The 18,332-nt window shown below is 49.5% G+C and overlaps 1 protein-coding gene across 4 annotated transcripts; it reads right to left on the bottom strand.

Moving 5' to 3' along the window:
* Positions 1–231: 231 nt before the first annotated feature.
* AIFM1 (apoptosis inducing factor mitochondria associated 1) lies at positions 232–18,239 on the bottom strand (the record flags this gene model as incomplete). 4 transcript variants are annotated; one of them, XM_082323539.1, is made up of 17 exons in its annotated part: positions 232–455; positions 1,626–1,822; positions 2,403–2,527; positions 4,357–4,499; positions 5,055–5,195; positions 5,276–5,364; positions 6,413–6,520; positions 7,284–7,392; positions 8,332–8,408; positions 9,069–9,153; positions 9,916–10,006; positions 10,796–10,926; positions 11,058–11,170; positions 12,301–12,330; positions 13,283–13,376; positions 16,430–16,572; positions 18,113–18,239. In XM_082323539.1, 17 exons carry the CDS (start codon positions 18,204–18,206, stop codon positions 384–386), a joined length of 1,842 nt encoding a protein of 613 aa, XP_082179665.1. In that variant the 3' UTR covers positions 232–383. The 4 variants fall into 4 exon arrangements, with proteins under 4 accessions (XP_082179665.1, XP_082179668.1, XP_082179666.1 ...); XM_082323542.1 differs by lacking the exon at positions 16,430–16,572 and adding an exon at positions 15,421–15,548 and having other exon boundaries at positions 18,113–18,206; XM_082323540.1 differs by lacking the exon at positions 18,113–18,239 and adding an exon at positions 17,180–17,662.
* Between the last annotated feature and the right edge of the window lie 93 nt (positions 18,240–18,332).

The raw sequence follows: 18,332 nt of genomic DNA, 5'->3' as shown, positions 1-18,332 counted from the left end.
GGATGTACTTTTCCTACCCAGGCAGCGCTCGCTGCCAAGAGCGCAGCCCTCCGCGCAGCGAGGCAGCAGGACTGCGAGCTCACCAGCTGCAAGGGAAGTGCTGCAAGAAAAGAGGCAGCTCCGCAGGCCTCGCCGCTGTCGATACATGGGAAAAACTGACAGCAGCAGGCAGCACGCTCCCCTTTCAAAGCCAGCAAGGCGCAGGTGCAGGAAGAAGGCATTTAACTTAGAACAATCTGACTTTATTGGTGCAAACGTTAGAACTCTAGGTGACTGGAAATATTCACAAGTACTCAGAGGAAGCTGTCGGAGGCGAGGGGGTGCACACAGCCAGTGCCCCCGCTGCCCTACTCACTCCTATTGCGGTGTTCCCGTTCTGGAGTTTAGTCTTCGTGGATGTTGAAAAGCTTTGCTACTTCATTGAGATCATCATGCTCCTCCCCATCTTTGATGATCTGAAGGAAGGAAGAAGGCATTAAAACCTGCACATGCTATGAACAACCGCTGCTGCAAGACTGTACGTGGTCACCAGCCAACGTGATGGATTTCTTAGATCTGCTGATGACAACTCACCCCCTTGGGCAGTCCACAACGTGACAACAGTACTTACTACGGCCAAACTGATATCGGAGCCTTAAACGCAGCATTATCTGCCTACAGGAATGGCTGGCGTTAAAACCGACCTCGCTCCCTGCGGGATTTGTTTCTAATGTCTGGGTTGCCCTTTACAGCTGGGGAGAACAAGCATCTTCCCAGAGTGCCTCGTCTCAACTCTGAGATGAGCCAGGCTCTTTGCACCGACTTAGAGGAGCCAGCGTAAGCGGCTTGAACTTGCCAACCTATCTTTTAGACAAGGAGACTAAGAGGCCAAGGATCCCGCGCATCCTTGGCGCTCTGATTTAGAGGAAGGGCTGCTAACAGAAGGAAGGAAAGGATCTCTCTCTCATGGGGACGGGAGAAGTAGCAGGTTTAAACTGCATCACGAAAGCTTCAGATCAGATATCAGCCGAAACTTCCGATATTGAGAATAGTTCATTTTGGGACGGATCACCTGGGGATAGTGTGGAATCACTCTCACAGGTTAAACTACTGAAATTCTCCAAAGATGTTAAAAAATGACCTAAGCGCAGCTGATCTTTCTTACCTTGGAGGATGGAGACAGACTATGGGGGGTGGAGACAGACTAAGCACCTACTCAAGGCTGCTTCTAACCCTGACTTTTTGTGGCTGTGTATCTAGGATGATAGATTTTTAAGACTGTTTTAGACACTTGTACATGAGACAAAGTAGCACAAAAATAGGACATTTCACTGATGCTCAGTCGCACGTGATTTTTGCCTGCACTTATTACAGACCTGAATTTTCAGCCATGCAAAGGCAAGGCCTGAAGCATAAACCTGATTCAAGTTGTTTCTGTAAGAATTTTGAACAAAATGCAGAAAAGCACAAGGACACCTCCCACAATTCACCCCAGACAGGGCTACCGTTGGATATTGCACAGCTCTGCTCCAGACAGAGCAGCTGCGTTCATTTATCCTCACTTTAAATTGGTAGATTGATTCTTCCACAAGAAAATCCCCCATCCAAGCAAGCCTCACTGTTGAGCGTACTGGTCCTGTACTGACCTTTCGAGCAATAGGCATCCTGTTGAAGATGTTCCATAACACGATTCCTACCACAACTTTATCCCTGAGGTAGAAAATGACACCTTTGCCATAATCTTCTCCTTGCTTTGGAACTTGAGGCGTTGAGGAAACGCTTGGAGAAATGTGAACTTCTGAGGCTTCTGCTTCTGTTTCACTCTCTGATCGAATACCTGTCCCTAATGCAAAGATAAGAGATATCAAACACCCAGTGCAGAAAAAAGCAGCAGCTATTTGCCTGTGATGGTGAGAGCAGACTGAAGAGCGGGGTTCTGTAAGAGACTGAGGTGTTTTTCTTTGAGTTGCGTCCAGCAAAAGTTAAGTTTCAGTAACACGAGAATGAAGCAATCCTAACATGAGGCACAACACTGACAATTCCCAACTTCCATCACCAAATGCAAAAGCCGGGACAGTCTGCTTCTCCCAGGCAGCAGATACAAAATAAATGTTAGATCCACACAGTCTCTTTTGTGCAAATCTGATCATTTCATTGCTATGGAGGAAATTAAACTTCACCGGGACAAAAAGTTTCAATTTTGGTAAATGAGTTACGCGATGTGTTCTTGGAGGAACTTTATGTTATAATCACATTTTAATATCAAACCCAACCTTTAAAGCTTGGTCTAGAAAAGAAGCAAACAGATTGATGTCTCCTGGTGCTCTGCAGTGGGATCAGTCTGACTCCGTGGCCGCTACAGAGAGCGAGACACAAAACCCCTCCTGCAGGGAGACAGCTCCCACGCACGACCGGAGCCCTACCTGATTGCTCCGTCGCACTTTTCGGCGTGTCTTTTGCTGTTGCTTTAGCAAAGACTCCTACCGTTGGCAAACTACTGTCAACAAGGCCAATGGCTTCGTACCCTACGTTAGGGCCCAGATCGCTCCTAGGAATGAAGTGGGGAGAGAAAAAAAAAAAAAAATCATTTATAGCATTAGTGAGACAAATACAAGGCGATTCCATCCAGCCCCAAATCCTCGATGACGGCGTTGTGCGAGAGAGACCATGGTACGCAGGCGGACTGGCACGCGTTGGTCTCTCCTGCACACATCAGCGTGGAACAGGGACTCGAGACACGGCAAGTCTAAGGCCATCAGTTCCAGATGAAACCAGTTCAATGGACAAAAACATGAAATACTTAAGGCCTGCTCCCCCGAAGGAAGCTGGGTGGCTTCCAAGAGCTGCGTGTATCTCGACCCTTCAGAAAATCACACATCTGACCTCAGCATTCAAATGTGAGGATCGGGACGCAGTTAGTAGGTACCTGCAAAAATCTTCTACCTTGCTTGCTTAGCACCGATGGGACTAGGAGGCAGTTGGGGCAGAAGCAAGGCGGCTTCCAGGTCCTAATAAGACCAAACTTCTGGCAACGCTGAGTTGTAAGCACTAGACTTTGCAGCACAGACAATTATTTAGCGTATATTTCAGAGAGAGCAGTTAAGGAATATTAAAGAGAAGAACACGTTGCTGTCACCCCTCCTTGAACTGGGCACCAGTGAATTTGAACTGGGGCACTTCTAGGAGTCAGAGCAGCCGTGGTTTGGGGCCCAGTAAGGACAATGTGTCAAAAGTGCTCCCAACTACGCTGAGGAAATAAACGCACCCCACAAAACGATTTGTGTTTCGCTATATGTACATCACTCCCCTTCTGGCCAGAACCCTCCAGCACAGACTGGGGTTACTGAAAGGAACACCAGTAACATGCCAGCTAACCAGACTAGGCACCCAGCAGTGGGGAAGGCAGAGCTCAGGAGGGATCCTGAGCAACCTGAAAAAATGCAAGAGGAGTTCTCGCTATTTGCCAGCTTTTTGGCACGGGAGAAGGAAGTCTCACGCGGAGAGGGCTGGCAAAGCCCCCGAGTTAGCGCCTGCCAGCAAAACACAGGGCTGCAGCTCACAGTTCCCCGCTTGCCTGCGTCTGTGTCATGGCCAGAGCATCCTGAAGAAAACCACCCCATTGAAACGGACGCTTCTGTGTCCTTGTTTAAAAGTGAAGTGAGAAACTCCTCCGGGTCCAGAGTCCGTGCGGAACAGACCAAGCGTTCAGGTAAACGACAGCAAGTCATAACTATTTTTGAGGGGATTTCTCCAAGAAAAGTAAAACTCCTCTCCCCATATTTAAACTCCTGCTAACTTTAAATTTCTGATCTTGAGCTAACAGGCTCTGGGATTTTTTTTGTGCTATTTTTTTGTTTGTTTGGGGGGGTTTGTTTTAAAAAGAACTTCAACAAGATACAGCAGAACTGCCCGCTTTCTCGATACCTCTCTCTGGAAAACAACAAACTTCCATCTACGCTCCTGGATGCAGCGACACGTTGCTACTGAAGCAGCAGTTCAGCTAATCGGCAAAGGTGCAACACAACTGAAACTGCGCGGGGAAACTTGAGATCATGGTAACAGCAAAGCTGCTGCTAAGTTTAACCTGTAAATTAGCCTGCTTTGAGGAAGGGGCTGCTTTTTACTGCTACCTGCGTTGCTAAATGGGACTGATTCAGGGAGAAACTGGGATCTGCAGGAAGGAAAAACGTTTCAGAGAGGTCAGGGCACAGCAGCGAATGCTTCAACGCCCTCCCGTTCCCTGAGCTTCTGGGAACAAGAAGCCGTGCAAGGCGTTTGCTGAGGCAGTTTCACCGCACTCGGGTAGCAGAAACCTTTACGAGGTGTGTCTCGTCACAGTGTGGCCCAGTAAGAAATACCAAGAGAAGACAACGTTACCAGAACATGGACTGATGCCAGTAGGGCTTCGCAGCTCCTGTCATGTTTTCTCCAGCTAGTCTTCCACTCACAACGGCATGGTCATGGTGCTCCACACGTCTCCTGCCTAGTTTGATATCATAGAAGCAGGCAGCATCCCCTGCCTTAAGAAGAATCATTCGGTGAGGACTGAACATTGACATCGAAAGCTTCAATTAATGCACAAACAAAAAAAGGCATTGGGAGGAGAACAAAGTGGAACTACGAACTGAGTTTTTCTGACAAAACCCAAACACCACCACCACCACCTTCTCCCACTCCCCGGGCTACACAAGTCCCAATTCCTCAGCACTTTTCACTGGTCTTTGGAAAAATAAGACGGTATCAGGTATGTTTTTTCCAGAGGAATCAAAGTCTCGACTCCCACCAAAGGGACTCTTACGCAACAGAGTAATCCGTGCTATCTTTAGGTTACCCCAACTCCTCTTACACAGCATAAATATTCAGAAACTCGCACAGTCGTTACCACAGCAACAAAGCGTGCTGCCGTGCACGAACCGACTCCACGGCTGCCGGCAGGATCTGCACTACCACTGGTCTCGTTACTTGCTATTTTTTGCCCCATTCACCTAACCGAGGCCAGCCAGCCCCCATAACTCCGTGTACCCCGATCGCATCGGCACACCCAGCAGACGGAAGACTCCTCTGCACACACTCACCACCCAGATGTTGGAGCGTGCCTGCAGCTCCGCATTCACCCTGAACCCTCCGAAGTCAGAGTCCACCTCCAGCCCAGCTGACTTTGCTAATTCCACATTAGGCTCCAGCCCGACGGCAGCCACGATATGATCCGTCTCCACCTGTTTGGGAATTCATAGTTATCATCTTAATTCTCTCAATGCCCCTGCAAACTTGACCCTCTCCCTGCTTTTACATTTACCTTTCGGCCATCTTTCAGTTTAATCATCAGCCGATTGCCACAGACAGAGACAGACTTGACCACAGCGTTAGGCATGACATTAACACCCTCTGGAAACAAACACAGGAAACATAACGCTCGCTCGGGGCAAACAGATTTCAGCGGAGGCAGGCATCTTTGGTGCAAGCAGACGCAGGCCGAGCAGGGGCCAGGTTAGGAACCGAAAGAAAGACCACCTTCTCTTTGCTGCACGCGCCCGTACAGTTTTGAGTGAAGCACGAGGAGAAAGAAACCCAGCTAAAAAGTCTTAGAGCTACTTAAGTGACAGTCACAAGTACCTCTCATATGATGACAAGGTCACATCCCAAAGAACTCCCCAAGACAGGTTTTCAGGCACTAAGGACATTCCGTCACCTACTGCTCTGTCCCAGCCAGACCCAGAGGTCTGACAAGGCAACTTCCATAAACAAAAGAGAGTAACTCAGACCTGCGGGTTATCGGGCCCTGCAACCTGCAGCCCCAACTATATCCCTCCTCCCTCTACCCCCACTCCACTTACCAACGCACAGGAATATATTCTGCACTTAATATAGCAAATGGAAAAAAGGTATCTCGGATCGTACCGACTTGATCAGCTATCCACTACAGCAGGCGGCCTCACAAAGGTGTATGCGTAAGGCATGGGGCTACACAACTTCTCTCAGTGGCTCTAGGCTGACTGCATTAGGCTGTAAACATAAAATTATCTGAGGCTAGAGCAACTGAAGAGGAGAACAGGCAGTTATCGTAAGACAACCTTGGTTCCAGATTACAGAGGCCGTTAAAGTAACTCCAAGCATGGTAGTAGGGATCATTCTGTGCAGGAACAGCCAGAGGGAAAATCTCACTGGCATCAGCAGGCATATTTGCTTGGCTTTCCCAGAGGAACTGCTGAGAAGCCAGAGCTTCATGGCAGCTCGGAGCTACCCAAGCTGCCTGAACTGCAACGTGTTCTGGTCTGCACCTGGGCCACCTCGCAAGGGACCCGGTCTTCCCGGGACTCCGCTGACAAAACAAGCGGAGCGCTGTATTTCGCAAGAAAGAGCTACACCACAGCCACTGGCCTAAAGACCACAGCTCTGCCGCTCGCAGAGGAGGAGCACTGAAGTGCAGCTTCACCTCTTCTGACTTTCTCTGTGGTCCAGTTGCTCAGATATTCAGGCAAGACTTTGCCCATATTGCCGTTCTCTGGAAACAGCTGAATCACCTCCAGGCCTCTGGATCGTGCTGAAAGGAAAGCAAAGAGCAGGTTTCTTACAACCCATGGATAAAGAGCAGCAGCACAGACTTCAGGACACAAGCATATGCTTTGCTTTACACAAGGAGCCTGACAGAAGTTTCCCAAACTGGGAGTTCTGGCTCCCAGATTTTCCACAGGCATCACAAAGCGACTGGCCGCTGTACCCATACACCTGCAAACGCTAGGGTAACAGACAGCAGACTTGTAAGTAAAACGCCCAGTATGTTGGAGAAAACTTCCCTTGTGAGAAAAATTACCATGAAGACACTACTCAAAAAGCTGCACGCACTTGACAGTAAGAATCCAGTTGTTCGCAGCCTCTTTGAAATAATAGTCTTAGGGTGGCTTTTAGCATTGAGAAAGCAAATATAACTTTTTCCAGGGTGGAATCACAGAATCGTTTAGGTTGGAAAAGACCTTTAAGATCGTCAAGTCCAACCGTTAACCCAGCGCTGCCAAGCAACATGCACTGGCCTGCAGAGCTTCCAGGGAGCCCAACTGACAAAAACCTCTGTGGTCGAGGGCTGCTTGACAGCCAACGAGAGAGAAAATGGAAAACCAGGTCAGGCCACATGGCCAACAAAACACAGGTGCATTAAGGTCATTTCAGTACAAACCACAAGTCTGTGCAAAAACTCAGCAGCCGGGGAATGAAAAAGAAGTTTATAATGTCAGCCTGAGTACATGCAATGTCTATCCCTTCTGCCAAGGTGCCAGCTGAAGACAAGCCGCCTGCAGAAGCACACTTACCTCTTCTTCCCAGAGCACAGGCCAGCTCACTGCCGAGAAAACCACCACCAATAATTGTGATGGACTTGACTTCTCTTGAAATCTTCTCCAGGCTTTTGAAGTCCTCAATCTGAAAGAAGATTTATTCCCATTTCAAATATCCTCAAACAGGAATGGCAGCAGAAGATACTTTTCTCCAATTTCTCCCTTTGAAATAAGAGCAACTCTCTCCCCAACTTAGAAAGAGAAGCATGTTTCTCCTTCCTCCTGTTCGTCTATTGCACAGAAAAAATTCGCTGGCTTCCTAATGTTTGTGCAAGCTTTTCCCTGTCCAGGCAATCTCAGATTCCTGCATTTTCCCCTAACTTTCAAGAGAAATTACAACAAAATTTCTAGACACAAATGCACTGCAGCAGATACAGTACTACAAGGACGCCACAGCTCACGTCATCTTTCCCTTCCCACAGCTGAGCAGACCAGACCTTAGGGGAAGTCCAACACAGAGCAGAAAGCTCCCATATGGCTTCTTATTCCCTCTTCATTCCCTAACTAAGCTAGGGAGAAGGTCGCGTGCCTGCTCTAAATCCCACGTTTTCAAGAAAGCAGAGTATGTCAACAAAAAGCAACTCTACAGCAAAAACCAGAAGACCATTGACCAACTTCCGTGTCTTTTACTCACTTTGTCCCAAGGCACGGGATGAAGGTGAAGAAGTGCCTCGAAGGAGGCATGGATATCAGTTTATTAGTTCATCAGAAAACTACTTCAGCCGATCCAAGAGCTAACATAACTCAACTTCACACTCAACTAAAACGTCAGAGCGTGAGAGCAGTCTCTGTCCTGCCTCAGGCCAAAGGCCAACCTCTTGCCCGTGTGCTGCAGAACTCGGGCCTGCGGCAAGCCGATGAGTGGCCTACCCTGTTTGCCTGCCTGGGGAAAAGAGACAAATAGCGAAGGGACTGCTGGGTACCAGCTGCGGGAAGCAGCTGCCAAGGCAAGGCTGTCCTGGACCCAACGCAGAAGACTGATTTTTCCAGCCTCACCCCAGGACTGGCGGCACCTGGCGATTACCTTTCGGAACAGCGTCAGCCTTTGTTGTACATCTTTTCCTGCTCTTTCAATGGCGGGTAGGTTCCTTGGGGAACCACCTGTGGACAAGGGGAGGGAGAGAGAGAGAAAAAGAGAGACTAATGACACCGTGGCCATGTCACTGGCTATCCAGACAATGCAAAGCTATCTTTAATCTGGACTGTGCTTTCCAACCTGTTACAATATGCTCTATTCCCTGTTGCTGTCTGGGTTTTTAACATGAAAGCCCTTCTGTGTGAGCAGTAGGTGACCCAACAGTCACCCAGGCAAAAAAGATCTAATGCTATACAGCTTGCTCCACTGACTGGAGACAGCCAGTTCCACTCTAACCGCAGAGGGCTGTAGGACTGCTAGGGTTAGATGCTGGAGCAGTGCTCTGCCCAAGCAAGAGCTGGTTGTTCTGCTTGCTGCTGCTGTAGGCAGGGTTTGAAGAGGCTGGCCTGTACAGGAGTTCCTTTACTGAGCTGCTAGGAAAGTCACTTTTTCCTCCTTCCCTGCTGATTTTCACAGGGCAAAGCTTTGAATGCCCCAGAGAAGCTGGCTGATGCGAGGCAGCTGAAAAACCCGATGGCACGGTTGTCTGTGTGACCGTCCATCATGTGCCTGCTCTACCAAGTGTTTGACACACACTGCAGAAACTTCCTTGTCAGATAAATGCCACCGAAATAAAAAGCCTGGCACAAGACAAAGAACAAAGAGAAAAAACCCCAACAACTTACCAGTGGCAATTAGACATTTGTCATAGGATATCTGGGTACCATCACTCAGTTTCACTATGTTGCCTCTAACATCCATATGCACAACCTGCAGAATTAAACAAGCAGGAGAGCTCAAGCTTCCACGCACCGTAGGCCATTCAAGTTAAACTGCAAAGACTACTGATCAGAGAAGCAAACTTGGAAGGAACGTTCTCCCAACTGTAAGTTTAGGGGGGGTTGAAGGGGGGAAGGGAGAAGACTGGAAGTAGGAATTGAGACAATTTCTTTGGCAGCCATCATAGATATCAGATTGATCTTCCCAGGACCTGAGTCTAAGAAATGGACTCAGACACCAGTGTAGTTCAGCAGTAAGAGGAGTCACTGAAATCTTATTTTAGCAACATATAAAAAACTGAGGAAGCAAATATATTAAAGCCTCACCGTAAACTTTTCCGCCTTCCTGCTGCTTCTGCACAATGCTCTTGCTCACATTATAACCCATTCCTCAGATCACTCTACTCTCCTTCCCTCACCCCCCGACCGATATATAGCTTAGTTCCCATTTTGTCACACCCCATCTCTAAGCTCTACGTAGTCTTGTCCCATGCCCAAACTCTAGACTTACCCTTCCCTCTTCCTCATCTTCCCTCAGCTCACTACTATTCCTCATAGCTGCTCCCACTTTCAAACTTCTCTCATGCTGTCCTTAAGGCGAGCATAGTCCCCGCTTCTCCCAAACTCGTACGCAGCCTCCTCCTCAGCCAGCCCTCCACACCACCATCCACAGCTGCTTCGTTTCAGCTCAGAGCGCAGGCTCTGCTTGGGAAGAACCATATGACGCTAGAACAACGGCGAGTGCGGTACCCACCTTCTTGCCACAGAGGACTGCTACTCCACCGTTTTCTACAAAAGGCAGATCACGAACAGGCACATAGAATGACGGCGGCTGGAAATATATACTGAAAAAAGCTCCATTATCAAACGGGTTCCACTTTCTCTGTGATACCAGCTATTCAGCAATTACCAGTGATACAAAGACAGCTCTACGCATCCATAACAAGCTCCAGAATTCTTATTTATCTGTTTTTAAGAATTAGGATCTTCACGCTGTTGAAGTTCAAGGGTTTAGATCAGTAAGGCTTTATCACAAAAGTCACAAGAATCCAGTATGATCTAATCTGTGAAGCTATACCCTCACCTTTACTATTAACTTATTCCACAGGATTTCTGCCAGCAGTGGTGTATGTCTAAGGGAGTCACAGCAAGATTCAAGAGGTATGAAGTACCGGGCTAACCCTCACGTGTGAAGCAGCACTCCTCTTGACAACTGCCAGCACTGCCACGCCTTTCAGTCTGCTCCTTCGTGCTCGACTGACTTGTTTGTAACACCTCAGCATCCCTGGGAAGCCACGCTCCGCGAGCCCGCAGCCTACACCGTGGAGTCTCGTGGACTCCACAAGGCGGTCAGTCGCTGCTCCGGTGCAAAACAACACACGGGCTCTGCATGCAGCATGCAATGCTCTGTCCCTCCTTCAGTCAGCCTAGCGACAATGCAGACAGACACACGCACACCCCAGGGCTCTCTTCATAGCAGGCACAAACACAGAAATCTGCTCAGTGATTTGTCCGCACAGCACTCTGGGCTCCTTCAGAGCTCTGCACTGGCTCTCTCACAAGAACAGTTTGATCATCGTCAGCTCTTCATTAAACACTCTCCTTCGTCCTTGCTACCCGTAAGCGACACGTACCTCCTCTCCTTGCCATTCCACTGTTTGAATCGCAGAGTCTCTGTCACGTTTGGATCATCTGAAAACCATAGCTCTTTGGAAAGAGGTGGACGCATATAGGGCAGGGCAGGATCTTCAGACACAATCAGCACCTTTAATTGGTCGTGAAACACATCAGCTGTACTGATGCCAGGCAAATGGCAAAACACACGACAGAGGCTCTGAAGCAAGCACAGCATTCAGTCACCCACAGGAGTCTGCCCTAGAACAGGGCATCTCTTACCCGGGCACCAGGGTCACGAGCCCGAATGGATCTGGCAGCAGCAAAAGCAGCAGTTCCTCCACCGATCAGCAGGAAAGGAACGTGTGATGGGACCTCAGGGCGAGCTCCCGGAGCTGCAGGTGACAGATAGGACAGCTTACTGCAAATACAGCGGGGAAAACAGCCCAGCCCCGAAGGACAGAGTACGTCACCAGGTGCCTTTCACATGCAGGCTTCCTTTGGCAAATTGCCCTTCAAATACCTCCCCTTCCCTTCCACCCCAATATACTTGCCAAGAACCATGCTGCCGCTTCACTCAAAGCCGGCTCCCTGCATAAATCAAACTGTCAGAATTCAGCAATTTATTTTTTCTAAGCTAGATTTGCACAGCTGAGCTCAGTGGCAATGGCAGAGTTCTGGAATACGCCAGTAGCACAGCTTTTATCACATGGCTTTAGCTCCTCTCTTACAGATCTACTTTTCTCTGGTTTAAGATGTTAAGAATAAGAACGATCTACACAACAAGGTTGAAATACCACTGTTTGGACAGCCTGTTAACAGGCTGCAAGCCTTACTCTGAACAGGTGCTACTTGTCCAGCAGACTCTCAAAGAGCTTCATTTTATAAATGGATCTGTTTAAGAATGCTGCTTACATTTGCACAGCTGGGTGAAGCGGTTGCAAAGTCAAAGACCCACAAAGTTCACTTCCAGCATTCGATACACAACTTCAGAAGCTACGTATAAGATCAGGACGTTCTCTGTACAGTAGATTCGGGACAGCACAAACATGCTCGGCCTCCACTCTGGCCAAACAACGCGCTAGAGATCCAACATTTGGGTTTTACAGCGAGTGACAGGTTGCTGAGCTAGCAAGAGGGACACAGCCAAAAGACTATTCAAGACACCAGGAGGAGAGAGATGGCCTGGGTGTCATTCAAATCGGAAAACAATTTTCAAACTTATTTGGAAAATAGGAACTGCAAAGTGTTTGATCTAGCCGCATGTCTTCTTTAAGAACACAAATCAACGTGTGAGCGAGACTGAAACTCTGCACTGGCCATTCAGTGAAGAGGTTATAAGAAAGCCAAGTTCCCTAAAATGCCAAGGCATATTTTTCTTTAATTGTATTCTGAGAGGAGACCAACTTTTGAGTCCCTACCAGGATGCGTTTCCTCCCACATGCAGGTCCTGTTTCTAAGCAACATGCAGTTAAACCGTACGTAGGAATAACACAGTCAGTTAAATATTACCATCAAGACTCACCTGCTGTGCCCTGAGAAGCAGCATCTGCATCTGAAAGAGAAGACACTGCCTTAATTCAGCGAAGCACAGGCTACCGAGGATACCACAGCTGCAGTTCAGGGCTCTCAAGGAGACCGCAGGATTAACAGGCTCTCCACTGTAAAGGGACAGAGTCTCCACAAACACGGGCTTACCAAGGCCTCCGCTTCAGCATTTAGGCTCTCACTCTCTGTCCTCCAGCCTCAACCCCGATAAACATGTTTTATCCTCTCCCTCAAACCAAAGCCATCAGTTTTCTGTCCTGTCTGCAGGATATTCTTTCTGTTGGTTTCCTCGTAAAGTGCCATAACACACCCTATCTTCCATCACCTAAAGCCACTGTTATTACAAAATAGATCATCCTTTGGTGCAACAGTTCAGATGCTGCAGTTTGAGATCTCATAAATTAAAAGACAGCAACCTGTGGTCCACATACAGCCTGCAAAGCATCATCAGGAGCCTCGTGAACTGTCCCGATTCCTCCCTCTCCATGTGGCCCAAGCACGATACTCCTCGCATGCCCAGCCCGCCACGCACGGGACAGGGACGTGGCACAGCAGAGGATTTTGTGCTGGCAGACCATAGTATCCCTTTGGAATCACGGTGTCTCTGCCAGACTGCGAAAAAGCAAAAAAGCCAAAAGCAGGGCTAACTCTTTTCTCCTTTTATCACAGGAGGCATAAACGGCGGAAAGGAGCCCTGAGAGAGAGCCTGCTTTATCCTCACGATTATCTGTAGAACAGAGCCTTGTTCTGGGTCATGGAGAGCTAGCACCATCCTCTCTGCTGCGAAGACATGGGAATTCACAAACAATAGAATGCACCGAGAAGCGACAGTGCTGTGAAGGCACAGCTTGTGCTAATCTGTGTTTTCAGAAGGGCTCTGTTCCATTTGTTTTAGAGGTCTCAAGTTAGCAGCTTATGAAAAACAGACCCAAAGCTAGAACTAGCAGGCTAGTACCTACCAGAAGTAGACGATGCATTTTCTTGAGATCGCGTCGTTATTGTTGTGATACGGCTGGTGAATCGCTCTTTGTTTTCTCTCAATGTTCTGTACACCTGGAGACAGACAAGGAGGTATTTACCTTGTATATCTTACACATCAAGGCCCCATTCGGCTTCTGCCCCCCCGACAGGCTTTTGTCTGTCCTGCTTGCTCAGAAAAGCCATCTGCTTTCAATTAAAGCACACGGCCCAAAATATACCTCACTGAAAAAAGTGCCTGTAAAGGTATGTCTATGTAGCTACAAGAGGAATGCACTCAGAAAACGATCTGCTCTACATACGATGTGGTGAAATCTCAGTTGCCTGGTTGCTCTCCACAAGCAACCTTTCTGCAGATGCCTGGCCTTTGGGCTGCAGACCTGTTTCAAGGGGAACCAGCTACAACAAAGGAAACTCGGTCAAACCAACGCCAAGGCTGCTGGCGAGCTACGCCGTGGCACAGGCACAGCGCGAGGCTGCAGAAAAGGAAGACAAATTCAAAGCAAAAAGCAGCTCCCAGCTTCAAAAGCCAGAGCAGCTGGACGGAACAAGCAAACAGCCTTACCGGCTTTCTTTAGGCCAGCGGTTAGAGGCATGACGTCAGCAGCGGTAACACCGCTGACGTCAGCAGCGCTCTGCAGACACGGGAGCGTGGCTGTTCTGGGCAACAGCCGTCAGCTGGATGAGGTTCCCCGGGCCTGAACGCTGACCCTCTGTTGATTTGTCTGTTAAACTCGGGACAGAGTGTAAGCCCAGCCTGCATGTTCTGGGGATAGGATGTAGTGGTACAGACACGGAGGGACCATCTTTTAAGACATCATGTTAACTTCCAAGAAAAGTTGCTAATGTAGAGAAGGCAAAGGCAATGAGACTGCTGGAAGCAGGTCACAGTGCGGTATTTGCCCCCACAGTTAACAAATTAGAGGGAAGCAAACCATTTTTTTAAGGCAAAACCTAGCCTTGCTAATAATCCTTATCACACATGCGCAACATTGACTTTCATTTTGCATTGTGTATAAAAGAGAAAAAAACCTATCAAGACAGCCTGAAACACAACCGTCTACCCAATTACTGTATTTTGAATTGTGAAAGAATATTAAAACTGGAACGTTTCCAGCAAGAAATAAAAGCCTCCTAAATGTAAAGGCACGAGAGGTAATGATGCCAAAACACTTACTGTTAGCTAACCGAGTGTTATGACATCCAAACTATGTTTGAACAAAAGTTAATTCCTTTGGGGAACTGAAATCTCCTTTACTCCCCAGACATTTTGCATTTTACCAATCTCCACAATTAGGTGTTTTATAACACGGCAAACAGTCTCAAACAAGAACTGAGCAATTTAATGCCAGGCACGAAAAAGAGCCCAGGCAGACAAAAGCATATCCAGGGAACCGCAACAATGTCACAAATATCAGGAAACAAGAGCTCATCAGCGTAGAAAAGAACTAAGAGGCTTTTGCTTAAACGTATAAAAGTCAAGGTTAACAAAACTACCTCTGCTTTTGCAGGCAGAACCATGAAGCTTTTAAGCGAGTCCGAAGGGCAGCATACAGCAAATTAAATCTGATCCCTTAGGAAAAAGTGACTATTATAGACATGCAAAATATCAAACCAGGGCTTCAGGATAAATTTTTCCAAAGGGACAGTGCCAAGTTCTTTCTAGTCAGAAACACAGCCGCGTACTTTGCCAGGTAACGGAGCGATATTTCAGCGCTTTTCTCCGCAGAGATCACAAAGTTAGTCAAGTTTTCTTTTCTTTCCTCTAGCATACTTGTATTTAGGTGATTATTTCCTTTTTTTGTATGCCAACATGACAGTTAATTAATTTGTGCCTTTCTGATGGTTACAAATCGAAGATGGCCAGTTTTGGTTTTAGACTTATTTAATGTAGAAAAGTTAACCCTAAGGCAATTTTTTCCACTAAGAACTACGCTGTTTGAGAATATCAAATTTGTAAACTTCAATTATTTGACAATGTCCCTTGAAATTAAATATCTGAGGCCAGGGAGCACAAAGACTGTTCAGTTAAAGTCCACGGCTCACTCGGTGCCAGACAGAAAGGCACCCTCCCTCCACCCTCTCACCCAGTGAGAACACATTTATTTAAGCATCTTACATAAACTCCCGTCCCAGTGACTGTTCCTCCTACAATTAAGTATAACAAAAGGTTGCTGCCAGCTTTGCCAGGAACACCTGAAGACGTCAGTGATCTAGAAGGGCATCTTAGGTGATGACATTGCAAAACTGTAGGTGAAGACAGGCAACGAAAGAGAAGAGAGGGAAGAGCTGAATATTAAGAAGGACTCTCGATTAAACAGATCTTGGGAAAAGCAGAATGTGCTTTGTAATTTCAGTTACCTTGTTTGTCAAAAGAAACACAGCAGGGCACAGTAAAGAGTATTTAAAGGCAACAGGAAAAGACTTTTCCCCCCCGTGCACTGTTTTGAATTTTTTTTATTTCCCAGGAGCCTTCTTCGTGTGAAGAGTTTCACGAGGAGAAAATCAGGACTCGGAACTTTTAATGAATGCGATCCTTGAAGAGAAAGAATTTTGAAACAAAGATTTGCGTGATGTGAACTTAGGCCCCATCCACTCCTAGGTAACGCTGCTACTCTGCAGCTGTCTGGGAACGTGATTTACTCCCCAAGTCCGGCTGAAAAGCTTCATCCTTCTGTATCTTTTGAGTAGGACATAAATGTACGCTCACCAGTTTTGGTGTGATTGGGTATACTTACACAAGCGAAACACTGATGTTCCGAATTGAGATTTGGCAAAGAAAGGTTTACTTTGGTGTTCAATGCACATGCCATCCAGCTCTCCCTGAGCTATGTGCTACTGTCACATACAAGACAACAGACAGAGCCGTGGTTGGTCATAGTATGTAAAAAAAAAAAAGAGTGCCTTTACTATAAGGAAGCCTAAAAGGTAACTGAAATTACAGTTTTAAAAAAAAAATTATCATAAGAAGTTAATTTCCAGCCAGCTCAGTTAGCTCCCCTTGAAGTTTTCTGAAGGAGGAAATAGCTACAGAGATAAAAAGCTGAGTACAGTTAGCCGAAATACAGCAAATGCTTGACAGGAGAGATGAATTACAGCTTCTTGCCACAAACTACCTTTCTACTTACATAGGCACCCGCTCCTAACGTTGATAAGCCCACAATAAGGACAAAAACAGAACTATCGCCTTTGCCCCCGGGCACACCAGAGCTAGCCACTTGTCTGCTCATCTGCAGTTTTATGGGAACATTCCAGCGCTGCAACAAGTTGCCTAAGGAATACAATTTATTAGAGAAGAACACAAAAAGACCGTCAATACAAAGTTACGTTTCGAAATTTCGAGACCAAGTAATTTCTGAAACCAAGTAAACAAGCTACGCGTTTGGAACGCCCAGCACCACATCTGAGTGACTGCAGTGAATTTCTCTCTGCCACAACAAACGGCTCCAGGCAGTTGTGGATACCAAAACCATCTGCCAGATCAAAGAGTAACGGAACCAATGAACAGCAGGAACATCTACTAGGAAGCGAGAAAGACTGCCTCCAGCTGAAGGAGCCTTCAGGCCGTGTATCGCTGGGAGAGTACATCAGAGATGCGCGCGCGCTGCGCGTTCGCTGTCCTTACGCCCTTCTCCCGGCCCCTTCTGTCAGAGGCAGGCGGTCTGAAAAACGCACTTTGCTCCGCCGCCTGCGAGCAGGGGCTACCGAACCTCCTGAGGGCAGGCAGGAGGTACGGTTACACCAGCAAAAGTCCCTTCGCCAACACAGCTTATTCCACTGGGGTAAAATACCAGCAGAAGGAGGCACCTGCTGACAGAAAGGGCGTCCCCAAACGAAAAGGGGGAGCAGGGTGCGCCGGTCCGGGTGGAGGCACCTACCGGCAGGCAAGCGAGACAAAGAGCGCATCCAGCTGAGCGGCCATATGACATTTGATTTTACTGCAGCTTAATCCCGGGCTCCCGCCCGTCCCAATGAGATCTCTGGATACGGCGATCGCGGTGACGGCTCCCAGCGCCGCGTTCCTGACGCGGCGGCCAGCTGGCGCCTGCGGAGCGGCTGGGATTCCTGCAGAACCTATTCCCACCCGCCGCGAAAACGCCTCCCGCCGCCTCCGGTCCCCGGGCGAGCACCGAGCCGCTGCCCGCCCCGGGTCGCCTGGCGAGGGGGTACGCGCCACACAACGGCTGGGCCGGGCGGCCCTCCAGGTCCCTTCCGACCCGGGATTCTGCAGCTCTATGAAACCCGCAGCAACGCCGCCAGCGCCCAAACGGACATAAACATGCCCAGCAGCTCTGCCCAACGCGCGGTTGCCCGAAGGACAGGCGTTATATAGAAGCGTTAAAGCGGGAAAGGACCCCGAGCCCCCCGAGCCCCACCGCTACCCCAGCGGCCGCGGCCAGCTCCAAGCCCCGTCCCCAGCTTCGCTCCCGGGAGCTGAGAGGCTGCGCCTCCGCCGCCCCGGGGCCGCCCCATCCCCGCGCCGCCCTTCGCCCCGCGTTTCTGCCGGGCGCCGGGGGCAGCGCAAGGCCCCGCCCCGGTTCCGCCGCCAAGAGCGGTTTTGCCCAATGACCTCCGCCTCCGGCGCGGCCCAGCGCCGCCGCAGCCGCGGCCCGGCCGCGCTCCGCCTGCCTGACGGCGGCCGGGAGCCCCCGAGCGCGCCGCAGCCTTGGGAAATCGCCGGTCCCCACCGCGGCCCGGCGGCGGCGGGGAAGCTCCGGGCCGCCGCTCCGCCCCGGCGCGCAGGGATCCCGCCCGCCGCCCTCACGGACCCCCCCCCCCCCCGGGCCCTGCCGCCCCCGGTCCCGACTCACCGGCGGCGGCGCGGCCCCGCGGCGCGGGGCTGAGGGGGCGCAGGGCACGCGCCAGCCCCCCCGCGGCGGCGGCGGCCACGCGGCAGCGGAACATGTTACCGGTCGCTCCCGGCCCCGCGCGCCCCGACCCCGCCGCCGCCCCCTCGCGCGCACGCGCCGCCGCCCGCTCCCCATTGGCCGCCGCTGGCGCGCCTCCGCCGACCCTTCCGGTGGGTCCCTC

The sequence above is a fragment of the Platalea leucorodia genome (genome assembly GCF_965183815.1).
Source record: "Platalea leucorodia genome assembly, chromosome: 10".
Classification (NCBI taxonomy): Eukaryota; Metazoa; Chordata; class Aves; order Pelecaniformes; family Threskiornithidae; genus Platalea; species Platalea leucorodia.
Note: the sequence above shows the minus strand (reverse complement) of the source record. Positions and strands in the feature narration are given on the sequence as shown.